Source organism: Rhipicephalus microplus, chromosome 2, assembly GCF_043290135.1.
Source record: "Rhipicephalus microplus isolate Deutch F79 chromosome 2, USDA_Rmic, whole genome shotgun sequence".
NCBI classification, from domain to species: Eukaryota; Metazoa; Arthropoda; class Arachnida; order Ixodida; family Ixodidae; genus Rhipicephalus; species Rhipicephalus microplus.
This window is the reverse complement of record NC_134701.1, coordinates 249,364,125-249,376,878: the sequence shown is the minus strand read 5'-3', so window position 1 is coordinate 249,376,878 and position 12,754 is coordinate 249,364,125. Positions and strand designations below refer to the sequence as shown.

Sequence of the window (12,754 nt, the reverse complement as noted above, 5' to 3'; positions counted from 1 at the left end):
ATAGATGTCCCACCCGCTCTCCCAGGTCAGATTCGACCATGCGCTGCCACAAATCGCCGCCGCAGTGGTCCTGTTTGGAAGCTTCAGGCTCGCGTTGGGCCCGACGTGGACGAAGTCAGCCTCGTGAAAACAGTTTCGCGTGCATGTAGCCATCACCGCCGCCCACGAAATATTCACCATCTCTACAGCTGCACACCGGGATGCCTGAAGCTGCCAGGTGGTGAACAGCTATGAGCAAGTGCTTCGCAACGTGGCACCCAACGCGGCACCTAACGCGCGGATTACGTTCAAGCCAAGCGGTCACACTTTCAACGTTTTGTTGAGCGGCAGGAAAAAGCGTGCTAGTCCTCCCGTCAGCCATCATGACCATACACACACACCAAGAGCGAGCAAGCCACGCACACGCGACACACATGCCAGAATGCGTGGAACAGCTCTGGGCCCATTTCCAGCAAGCTCAAGAAAGAAAAAATAAAGCCACCTGCGCGCACAGCTCAGCTCGTCACGAGGCGCCGATGCGCCCTTATTTTCTTCGCATATTTTGCCCCGCAAATTGGGGAGGGGGGGTACAAGCTTGTACGCGCGCGCTTAACCTTCGATGGGGAGCATCGTGCGCCTTCCACTTTGACCAGAACGATTGTGTGTAGTTGCCGGGCGTACAAAGATCACTTCGCTCGCTGGACAAGCGCCGTTTGTAAAAACAGTGAGCTTTTCAAACTTGGCAAAGTAAACAACTAGGGCACTCGTTAGTTCGCACTGATATCTGTACTTGTGATTACGTTTCATGCCTTGTTTTTGTTTAAACACGCGTCAAGTGTTGAGCGGTAGACATTGTTGGTTCGCTCTCGTCCTGTGTATGTTGTTTTCGTGGGTCATTTCTACGTGAGCAGCGCGCTGCACGTTTCGATCTGCTTACCATTCTCAGCGTTACATTCCAAGTCATTTCTTTCGCATTTATTGCATCGCCCTTGCGGCGAAACTGTGACCTTCCTTAATTTCGGGCAACTCTATCGTCACCACAGAGGGGATGTCAGACTAGGCGCTGATGGAAACTCTCGGAGACCATGGTGACGACGGATCTTTTGCGCTCGACTTGTCACTTTCTTTCGTCTTGTGCCGCGAGTTCACAGGCCGGTAGCTTTTGGGATTAGCTGATTAGTTCTGGTAACAGGACGGTGTTGAATGCAATGCAATGAACGCGATAGAAAAATGTTGTAATGTTATAAGAAGTAAGGCTGGCAGCCAAATATTTTGGATCTGATATTGCGGAACTCCTGCAAAATGCTTGTGCGAGCAAATACTACCGCTCCAGGGAGAAGTGCTCTTTTCACACAGTCCCTCCGAGTTGAAACCGCACTGATACGCACCGAGATAGCAAGCGCGCCAGCAATTCATTATTGCTACTCAAGCGATCCCCCCCCCCCCCCCCTTCCCATCCACATTGTTTCGTGCTCGTTCAAGACGGGTGGTTCACTGTCTGTTTGAGCATTTGACGACAGTTCTAACACGCAGGAGATGTTATCCTATGCACTTTCCGAGCGATAGGGATGGGCTGACTCATTTGATCTCTGCTTCAGCAACGCTAGCACGCTTTTACCCGCTCGTGAAAGTTACGATGCATGGGGGCATGTTATCAATTGGGACTTGTTATAGAACATGGCGGCGACGGCAAAAGCGCGCCGAGAGTGTCCATATAATTGCTATCGCAAAAGGTAACGCAGATTTTTTCCTGTAAAGCAAGTGTTTTGGGTTATCTCTGCGTTCAGTCCCCCATTTAATTTTCGCATAAATTTTCGTATCGAACCTGCATATGACGAAATCTTTTTTATAACGAATATTTCCAGAATTTATCAATTTCATTATATCTGGGTTTAACTGTATTAGCATGAAGCAGTGCTGTGGGGCCCGCCAGCATTATTACTGAAGATACTCTAAATTCTATAAAAGCTTCATATTGAATTAATATATATTTAACTAGTTCCCTTTTTTGTGTGTGTCTGTGTGTGTATAAATTTGGTAAATGTGGGTTTTACTGTATCTGAAAGCATGTGTGTAGGGAAGGCTTTTTAAAAAGCAAAAGTGAAGATCCGCAACTAGTACTACCCAGGTAGTTGTAGCTGCCGTGCCACAATCACTTATACTGCATGAAAGAGCTGTGAGAGTTCACTGTTCCTACCCACAGGTCTGGCTCGTGTCCAAGTGAGGTTCTAGGAAGCCAACAGGCTCTGCACAAAAAGACCAGCTCCCTAGATGGAAACGACAGCCTCAAGACGAGGCCCAAGCAGCCTGCTCCTCTTGTCAGGGAAAGGTGTGTTGGAAATTTTTTGAAAAAAATATTTATCCTGTGAAAAGAAGAAGAAAAAATGGTATCCTTCATTGCTTAAGTAGCGTGCAATGTTTAAGTATGATGCTGAATTATGATCAAGCGCTATCATTCGACTGCGCTGATTAAGTGGCGAGATAAGAAATTGATTGCAGAGGGGAAGAGGTGCTATTTTGCACGAGTGGTTTCATCCGAAGCGATTGCACTAGAATCATATGGTGAGCCATGTACAATTATTCAGGAAACTTGATCTGTAAATGAGCTTTTGATAATGGACAACTGTTGCACCTTGAGTGCCGTACTTGTTTTGTGAATTTCATTCAATAGACTAAACAGGCAGGTAGGTGCCTTTTCACTTTTTTTGCCATCACTACAAAATGACAATATAATAGGAAGACTACCCAGTAAAAAATGATGGTCCCAGCTTTAATCCCTGTATCAGAAAATTTTTTTTTTACAAATTCAAAACTTTCCTTCAGATGAACCACTATTGGATTATTCCATAGGTTCATGCTACTCTAAGATGGATGACCATATTTACACCTTTTGTGAAATTTTCTTCTCTTTGCGGATTTCTACAGTACTCCCAACTTAGTGGATGTTTTTTGATCATAAAACTATAGTGCAGCATGTGGATAGCAAAGTTTGAAATGCAACATGCTAGCGCAATTTAAAATGCAAATTTAATTGATCAAGGGCATGACAGGGCACTTCAGTGTCATTAAATAATAGGTTAATCGGTAGGCTATACATTAACGAGTATGGGTGAAGAAACTTCAAGCTCTGGTATACTGGCCTACTGTACTTGCATACTACCAGCACCAGTTAGCACTGGCTGATGTTGGCTATTGTTGACTACATGGTGGATGGTATTGGCTATCTGCTGTTTTAGTGACATTTTCTTCGTTCATTTCCGATCCAATGATGTCTTTGCCTATATAGAGTTGTATGCAACAACCAGGCATGTGATCTGTCCTAGATTCTCTTTGTTCTTGCCAAGGGCAGGGCAGCTTTTGACAAGCTCTGCCTGGACAAGTTGAGCTTATCCATTGATCTTAACTTCAACCGTACGAAGCAGTGTTTTTTGTTGCTCTTTTGCGATTTCCATGCGTAGGCTATGACAGGAAGGCATTGATATTCAGTGTTTGTCCACTATGTAATTGTAACCTGAAAGCAATCGAAACCTGCAACCTTGTTTGTGCAGGTTTCGCTGCATCGTGCCTTACCCTCCAAACAGCGAGTATGAGCTGGAGCTCAAGCAGGGAGATGTCGTGTATGTGCATAAAAAGCGGGAAGACGGCTGGTTCAAAGGCACGCTGCAGAGGACAGGAAAAACTGGACTGTTCCCTGGCAGCTTTGTTGAAAGCTTCTGAGGCAACCCACCTGCATCTCCTCTGTTTGTCTTTCTGCAGTCTGGCTTCCTTGGCACACACAACAAACGCGTCAATTTTAGCATGGGTGGCTCAGCAGCCACGAACAAATGTTCCGGTGTCTTCCGGTGACGTTGCAGTACCGAGCTGGGCAAGCAGGTGCACTGTATTATAGGGAAACAGCACAACCATAAGGCATAACATTTAGTGACCAGCACGAGGGCTGATTAACTGATTTTTGTTTTGGAAAGTATGGGGAGCACTTTCTGGTGTTTCAATAATGGCAAGAATGTAAACAAAGCAAATTCGTGTTTCCTTTACATGGCCACATGTGGTACTTTCCTTTGCAATATAGTGTAGAGTTGTTGTTTTTTTTCACTGATACCTTAAAATTGCTGAAAGCCAAGAGCTTGTTGGATCTGGGTCGACGAGCTCAATTCTACGTGTGACAAAGGGCTTGTTGAAAATACACGACAGTATACGTATAGCGCGAGAATGCTAAAACAAGAAGACAACACACTGCGCTGTTCTACAACATAGCTTCACTGCGTTGTAAGACAATGTAGTGTGCCATTGCAGCGTCTTTTCTTTTTTGCTCTGAAATATGTGCTTTACAAGTTGTTGCAAGTTTAAATTGTTACTGAAATATGTGCCCGTGTTGGTCATTTTGTCATTCTCCCCACGGCTATGCCATCTTCTTAATCTTCGGGCGTTTCATTCACTCATTTGCTGCCCAATTGTATTGTTCAACTTGTCAAAATCACCAAATAGAACCTTCAAAAACGGCAGATTTCTGGGCAAGTTACATTGGTACATTCTCGCAAATGAAAGGAAAACACGCACAGATGCTTAGGCTGGATACCCACGACAGTCTTCCGACCAGACTCGTTACTGTCACAGTATCAGCGTACATTGGGAACATCGTACAGTCGAACCCAACCAAGGAAAACTGTCGCCTCCTTCCACAGCTGTGGTTAAACCTTCTACAATGAATTTGCATAAATGCTTCATCTAATAGTGCTTCCTCATTTTTATGGCCTCAGGCACTTTTTAAGCATACAAGACAGTTGATGTTCCCATACAGATCCACGTTTTTGTTGCTGGTTTTATTTCGGAAACTTGGAACATCCCAGTAAATTGTGTCAGGAATTATGACATCGCTACAGGGCCAAGCCTAATCGTTTACGTAGTGATAGCGAGTGACTGAAAGGGATAGCCTCTTCAGTCACGAATTATGATGCGCTGTCAGAAGTGCGTCAAATTCACCTGGCATAATTTTAGGTGTTCAATATTACATTCCAAGTAAGAAAATGAAGGAAAGCGTTGTTCCGTGCAAGTTCCGGTATTTAAAGTTAATGAGTGTGCAACCAATTATTGAATTATTCTGCCATCAGTCAGCTGCAGTACTTTCATAAAAAGAATCCGCTATTAGGCCCGAAATAGATGCGCAGTTTGTTTTTTGGTTGTATTTATTTCGAGCGAACAAAAAATACTCCTCAAGTTGGTCTTGGAATGGGTCACGTCGAACAATCGTTGAACATGGTAGTACATCCAGTAAAGTGATTCTCTGCAGCAGTGCGCAGCATAATGAAGTTAAATAATAGACAGTTGTCCACTCAGGAGGCCTGCACGAATGTGCACATCAAGTTTCATACCATTTTATGAAATACGCGGTGCATGACGTGCCATTGAAGTTGGCGTCTCCATTTGTACACGCCGTGACTGAAAGGCTAATATGATGCGTGGTGTTTCCATTCATGGTTATGAATGGCGCAAAAAAACACCGTGTCTGTGTGGTTTTCCTTATTTGTGTCCCGTGTGTTTTTGTGCACCGTTCATAATTATGAACCAACACCAACTCTCCCAACTGCCAGTGCTAATGAACGTGTTTACATTACCTGAGAAAAAGCTCTTCCTCATAGTACTTACAGTTCAAGCGGAAACCTACTATCTTTCACAGGTGAAGGGAAGGGGCATTGTAGTTTGTGGCTGGAGCTTGCATTTTTGCTAAGCTTGTCACCAACTACGGTCGAATGCCAGAGCTGTGTCAATAACAAAATTCTGCATGCAAAGGGAGTTCGAAATATCAAAGTGTGAGTGCGAATCAAATCGAATATTTTTCGATGAATTCAAAGCAATATGGCTGAAAAAGCAACGCATATCTACGAAGTGATTGATGGTGAGTGGGCGAAGAGCAGAGATCAATTACCTGCTTTGAACCACATAGAGAAAATGTTTCAAACGCTTCTGTACGTTTACTTTACGTGGTTCAAAGCGGGTGAGTGATCAGGTTTGGGTGAGTAGCAGTAGCCATATGTAACACTCAATGCCGGGACTTTGCCTGCCACCAAGGAATCTTTACAAGTAAAGCAAACCATGTACTACTCACTGTGGGCTTCATCATCGGCGACAAACTCTCGCTCCAGCTCGGCAACGGCATTGGACTGTTGGTTCTGGATGTTAGCAGTCTTCGTCAGGTTATTGTCGAACCACAAGCGGTTGCAAACTTCACAGCTGTGCCCAAAACTTCGGTCGAGAGAATCGCACTTAACCTGCATCAGCGCCACCGACCTGAGGTAGCGACCGCTTTCGGTGATTTGCAGTCCCTTCCCGTGCTCACGCCGCCTCCGGGTCTACTTGCCGGCATTGGCATGTCGTCGCAGCTTCGCGAGCCCTCAACTCCGGGTCAGCTTGCCAGTGCTGCCGTTTCACTGCAGCTTCGCGAGCCCGTAACTCTGGATCCGCTTGTCTGCGTTGCTGTGTTGCAGCCACACTGTGAGCTCGCAGCTACGCATGCAGTTTTTCCACCCTGTCTTCTTTGTCTTCGCTGTCAATGCGAGAGAGATAGCGCGCAGGGAACGAGCACGCTCCACAGAGCCCCTAGTAGGCGCTCTAAGTACTATGCCATGCCAATGAAGGGACAAGGCCCGACCCTATAAAGCTTCGCTCCTGAAAATGTTGCAGGGGATTTGTAAGCTTAGCCTTATGGGATAGCAACATGAAAGTGTTTCTTTTGACTATGTTGATTAAGCGCTGGTGGGGAGGTGTTTCATAGTTGTCTTATCAAGAAGTAGGCAATGCAGAGGCCGAATGGTATTTACATTATTAGGTGCAACCAAAGTGTTGTCGATCACACTTTGCATGTAAAAGGCAAGGATACTATTTCCTCAGCCTCTTTTCCTCTTTCAACTTTTGTGGAAGCCCAAACAATATTGTAGACGAGAGTGTGCTCTTCGAGTCCGGCTAAAAATCGTCAGCATCTGATTTTTCTGACATTCTGCCCGAATTTCAGCTTCAAAACTGCACTGAGCGCTCGCCTCTGTCACATCTGTCGTCTCCGTGTTGGAACCAGTGTTTTCTCGAGTCAATACATTTGAGACCACAGCAGAGCCTGAAAGGCGACTTTGCCGCCATACGAGAGTGTGACTGGGTGAAGCATATTGAAAATCTGAAGGTGCTACTGCCAATTAGATGTTGACTGTATTTGTCTTTTGCAAGTTCGAATATGAAAATTCCAGTGCAAATCAAATAGAATAGTAAACAACATTAGAAAATTATTCGAAATTTTAAATATTCGTTCAATCTTATCAGATACAACTTAGTAAGTCTGGAGAGGCCCTGTCCAGATAACCGCAGCACAGCTGCCAATCGCTTTCCCCACTAAAGAATTAGTCCCTCTCATGCGCTCGGCAATGTTCTCTAGAGGCAGTGTCACCGACCTTTTGGCTCATCTCATGACGTCGATCTGGAGAGTGTGCCCATAGGTACAGGCTTGTGTGCATCTGACCGTATAGTCTTTTTCCCTCAAAAACGACTCGCGGTGTTGACCGGTGTACAGTCCGTCACTGGTGTCTTTTTTTTTTTTTTTTTTTTTTTTGAGGAAGAAGCTTATTGAAGGAACACCTTGCTCTGACAGCCAGTGCTGTGATAGTTTATTGAATGGGGCAAATAACCATTGTGTGCACCTGACCTTGCATAAAGAGAGAAGCGAGTGAAAAATAGTGGTGCAGCTCTCATCCTGTCCACTTCTTTTCAAGCACAAGCATCTATTCTATGGTTTTCTGTTCTCTCCTAAAAAGTTCCGTGCAGTCACGTCTTTAAAGTCACGTCTTTAGTCACATTGCTTGGTCACTCGCGCTTGTGATACCAAATCGGCTCTGTTACATGCCCCTATATTACATTGTGTTTCTCTGTGCCAGAGCTGTGCATAGGCACTTTGTGTTCTGCATTAACAATGCTGTGAGGGGAGATTAATATTTTTTTTTGTCGGAGTCGTTTTGATGTGGCTTCCCTGAGCTTTATCTCGATTGGTTGTGCTAAGGTGCTGAACAAAAACAAGAGTCATTTGACTGTTTTGTCTACACCTGGTAATTATGCTCAAAGGAAGAAAACACGGTTTTACATTGCGATAAACCCTTGGCAAAACACACAAGAATTATTATCAATGAGAAGGAGATTATTAGTAGAATACCACACCTTAGAGCATAGTAGGTATAGCTGTTATAAGAGCATATAAAGAAAATACTAGTTAAAATAATTCGAGGTGTTGAAGGCTATTCATTCACAAATTTTGAAATTAGGCTGCATATCTGGCACACTTCAAGCTTTATTTTACACAGTGCTCGTCATTGCACATGCTTCGAACACTAACGACTGGCATTTTCCGCTTGGTGATGAAAAGCTCTACTCTTATTTAAATGGCAAGCTCATATCCCGAAACTGTGCAAGAGAAGCCTTGCGGCAACTCAATCATTGCGGCTTTCATACTAGTTGTTTGGTTGCAAAAATCATAAGGAACGTGCCTGTACCAGTACTTTTCAGTTTTGTCGTCAGGTGTCTTTTAATGCGTTTAATATGGAGTGTTCTGTTGTAAACACAATTCACCCAAGTGTCAGCGTTACTGGGCCCAGCTGCCTGTATTGTAGGGTGGTGCTTTGCTTAAGTGAATTGTACCACTTGTATTACTAAATAGCGAAACTTTTGTCACTGTTGACTATGACACTTCTTTTTTTTTCCCCTTCCATTTCTGGCAAAATTAAGGGATTGTCCCAAATATAAAACATCTCTGAGCAACGAAGACGCTCATTGAAATAATGACAAAATGCAAACCATGCACGTCAGTACTGAACGGTCACATTTTAAGCTGCCTCGTGCAACTTGCACAAAATGGCTTCTTTGCGTACCTGCCTATTTAAAAGCGTGCATTGTGCAGTTCAAGCTTTCAAACGGTACAGCAGAGTAGCCACATTTGACGATTACCAATGTCCAAAAATCTGAAAGTTGGCTGCACTCAGCCACTCTCCAACCTAAAACAGGATCCACATCTGCACTCCTCATAATAGGAAGGCCATCGCCGACTTTTTCGAGCAGCACGAAAGTGAGTTTGTCGCAGCTAAGTTCCATGGGCAGCTGACTTCCAGAATTTTTCAAGTTGTATACGCGAGCGACCTTTTGAGAGCTTGCACACCGACTGCTTAATCGGTAAAATCAGTGTCTGTGACATGTATGACCAAAATTGGCGCAGTGCGAGCTGCTACGAAGTGAATGTAGTGTTTCCCCTTAAGGATCCTCTCAGCGCTCAATGTGTGATGCCATATTGCATTTAATGCAGAATCTAAGCACAGTTTGCGCTCTCTGTTATCTTCTTCCACGTGGAATGTGAAGATGAGAGCAATAAGGAGCTTGAAAAGCAGAGCGCAAGTCTTTTACTTTTTGTTTTTATCGTAGGAGGACTTCAGGGTTATGCTGAAAAGAAAAAAAAGTTTCTGTAACATAGAGCCTTCCCTGTACATAGCAGCCACACTGTCGATGAATCTCGAGGCGCTTCAAGTCTGTCTCCTTCGAAGATGCACCTAACGTTGCCCTTTTTCTCGGCACACAAACACACAGAGGCCAAATGCCGGTGCTTCTAAACACATACTGTATAAATAAATGTTCATGAATCGGTGTTTGAATGACTCAGTAGAGAACAAGTGAACTGATAGTTTCTTCCCCTTGATTTTACTTGCTGTATCTATTGTTTTTTTTTGCTTGCAAACATTTACTGCCAAGCTTGTTTTCAGTCGGCTCATTGCCGTGCGGTCATGATTGTTTACGTTTGTTTCGAGTGATGTTTACAATGGAGTATTGAATCTCGAGATGCTTCGTACTCATTTTAAGGTGCCTGTTGAGTTGTCACTAATGTGCAGTGCCTTGTTCTGTTTTATTGCTATTTGATCACTGTGGTATGAACGTTTAATCAAAATACCTTGTGTTTGTACAATGTCGGCTATAAAGTGCATTGTATAGTGACTTAGTTCATTTTCAGTGAAGACTGTTTTAAAATTATCTCGGAGGAAAAGTGGTGCTGTAATCTCATGTGTGGCAGGAATTCGGGAACGTCAGACTGTCGCCTTTCTCAAAATGTAGGCGAGTGTGGTGGCTAATATTGCATCTGCCATGATAAGTTCACTTCTCTACTGAAACAGTACGTTAGACGCTAGTTCTGTTTCATGACTGTAGACAAATTATCATTCAAATGCAATGACATCTGTTATTTTGCCTGTTGTGTGTATGAACAAAACATAAGGAACTGCTACTGTCATGCAGGGAAGACGAACGTGGGGGAATAGAGATAAGCGAACTGCTTCGGCAAGAGTGATGCGAAATGCTGAACGGTTTTGCAAATTGAAGAAAGATGAGATATTCGTATCAAGTGTGTATCAGTGTCCATCTTGGGCATCCGTTTTCTACCACTCCAATGCTAAGTTAGTATCGTATTTACAAAAAGCTAAAGCTTTGTCTTTAAAACAAGCTGAACATTGTGCCAGTATATCTTGCCATTCCCGTTCCTCATATATGTAGATAATAGCACCACATTTCTCACTACATAGTGTTCTGAAATCTCTAATTTCTGGCATTCGTATCCGTGCTTGTGAAGGCATGTATAATGCAAGAGTGCTGCAGCTAAGCTTATCATTTTTTTTTTCTATGAAATTTCATAACCACATTTACACTATGAAATTTCATAACCACATTTACGCTGCCTATTTTATTTTAAAATATTCACTGCGCAGGAGAGATTTTGTTTGAGCGCAAAAGATAAAAAGTGTGATTTCGACTTCCTACATACTGTCGGATTATGAGTTAGATGCTGGATCATGTGCGTGTTTTTTGCAAAGCTATGGCACTTATTCTGTAATATGTAAAGTTTCTAGATGAAGCTGACATAAGGTATCACTTCTGTTACAAAATTTCTACTTTTGTTTCTCCCTTTTCCTTTTTAGAAATGTGCTTGGTAGTGTCAAAAAGTAACAAAAGCCAGCTTTGAGATGTTAGGAGTTTGAATTAGAACTGGTATAGTATGAGCTTGTAATGACACCGTAATGCCGTGAATAGCGGTGCTTGGGACAAAAGGTACTTGCATTATCTTTGGCTGCTTTTGATAGTGCATGTCTGTTGAGGAAATTCATTGAATGTGGATTTTGTCTCTTCATTCATTTCAAAAGTTCACTGGTATATTCGAACAAATTGGGTGTGACAACAGCATACAAAAGTCCGTCACTGTCCAAGTGAGTGATTTGTAGATGTAACATTAATAGAATTAGTTTGTGTTCATAGGAGATTTGTAGCCGATATCGTGCAGTTGAAAGAAACCTTTCATTTTTTAACCAAGGTTAGTGACACACTTCTTATTTATATTTGATGAAGAGATCAAATTCTCTCTCTAATGTTTGTTGCTTGTAGAAGGCTGTGTGCACTTATTGGTGACAAGATTTTGCATGTGTACATAGCCCTAACCAAGTGCAATGCTTATGTTGCATATTGCAGTGAACATGTTTCCATGAGTCATTCTGTTTGCTTCGTTAGTTGTTTCTTGCCCCTATTTTATTGCATGGCAAATAATTTATTTTTTCTCTGTTTTTTATCCCCCTTCTAATGCTTCGTTGGCTACTAATAACCATGTACATATGTTCCCTCAAGCGTATCCACATACTCCTGCCTTTACGCTGCTAAGCCATGTGAGCGAGATCTAGTTGTAATATATTCAACGCTGTTTACAAGGAAAGAATAATATAATATTCTCATTTTGTCCTGTTGGCATCCATACTTTGGCGAGCTAGTAATGTATAAATTGCATGGTGCCGAAGTTGATGACAAATGATAGGCATACATACACACACACACACACACACACAGTGCAAGGAGCCGCTGAAGCACGAAGGTGCCAAACGAAACATTGCGTCAGCACATTTCATGTCACAGTTTTGCATTCCATAATTGCCACCTATTCTTTACCTTGTGGCTACGAGGGCTCAAAACTTCTTCCTACTTTTTTTTTACCCCTCCCTGGTGTTGAACACTGTTAGTTGCGAATCCCATTCTTGCACTCATGCACACCAACTCCTCGAAAGAAGTCTAGAGTGTGTGCCGTTTCACGAGTCACAGGTACGGTTGTGATCGCACTGGCGACGCCATGTCGTGCACCCATCTTGGCAGGTGTTCACTGGACAGCTAGCTGTTGGTATGTTTTACATTCACAATGTTAAAATAAAATTGTTGCAATGTACAAAGCAATGTCTGCTTGTCAATGCCTTATTACAGCAAGGTAAGTACAATTTATTTGTGAGGTGCTGCCTAAGAAAGCATTCTCTACAAAACCTGCATGATGCCTGTCTTTTCTATTGAACTTGCCCTTTTTTCCAGCATTTATGAAGACAAAAACGTGAATCTTTTTTTTTCTGTTTAGCATCATGTGATTTTGAACTGTATACATAACACAGCTTTCTAGGTTGTGGTAAGTTAGAAATAGAAATATGTGAAAAAGAAAAAAACTTGGTCCATCTCCCTAAAGGGAACCCTGGTGGGTTGTGAAGTAGCAGCGTTACACACAGGTGGCGTTATGGGTTGAACGGCACTAACGCGGGTGCGGCGGCGAGCCCTGGAAGATTAGTTTGAAACGATGGTCTTCTAGGTGACATGTACAGACGTGTTTTAACGCATATGTTAGGCACGCCTCAGGTTTATTGTACTTGAACCGACGAGTCGGCAATATGGCGAGCAGCGGTCTCTGCAGATGTTA

General features: G+C 43.1%; 1 protein-coding gene across 2 annotated transcripts in view; it reads left to right on the top strand.

The window, feature by feature from the left end:
- POSH (SH3 domain containing ring finger posh) overlaps window positions 1-12,245 on the top strand; it is a 36,138-nt gene extending 23,893 nt beyond the window's left edge. For both annotated transcript variants that reach the window (XM_075878936.1, XM_037421237.2), the window contains 2 exons: window positions 2,183-2,308; window positions 3,528-12,245. In XM_075878936.1, the coding sequence (XP_075735051.1) occupies window positions 2,183-2,308; window positions 3,528-3,696 (295 nt within the window). In that variant the 3' untranslated portion in view covers window positions 3,697-12,245. The remainder of the gene's footprint in view (window positions 1-2,182; window positions 2,309-3,527) is intronic.
- Window positions 12,246-12,754: the final 509 nt, after the last annotated feature.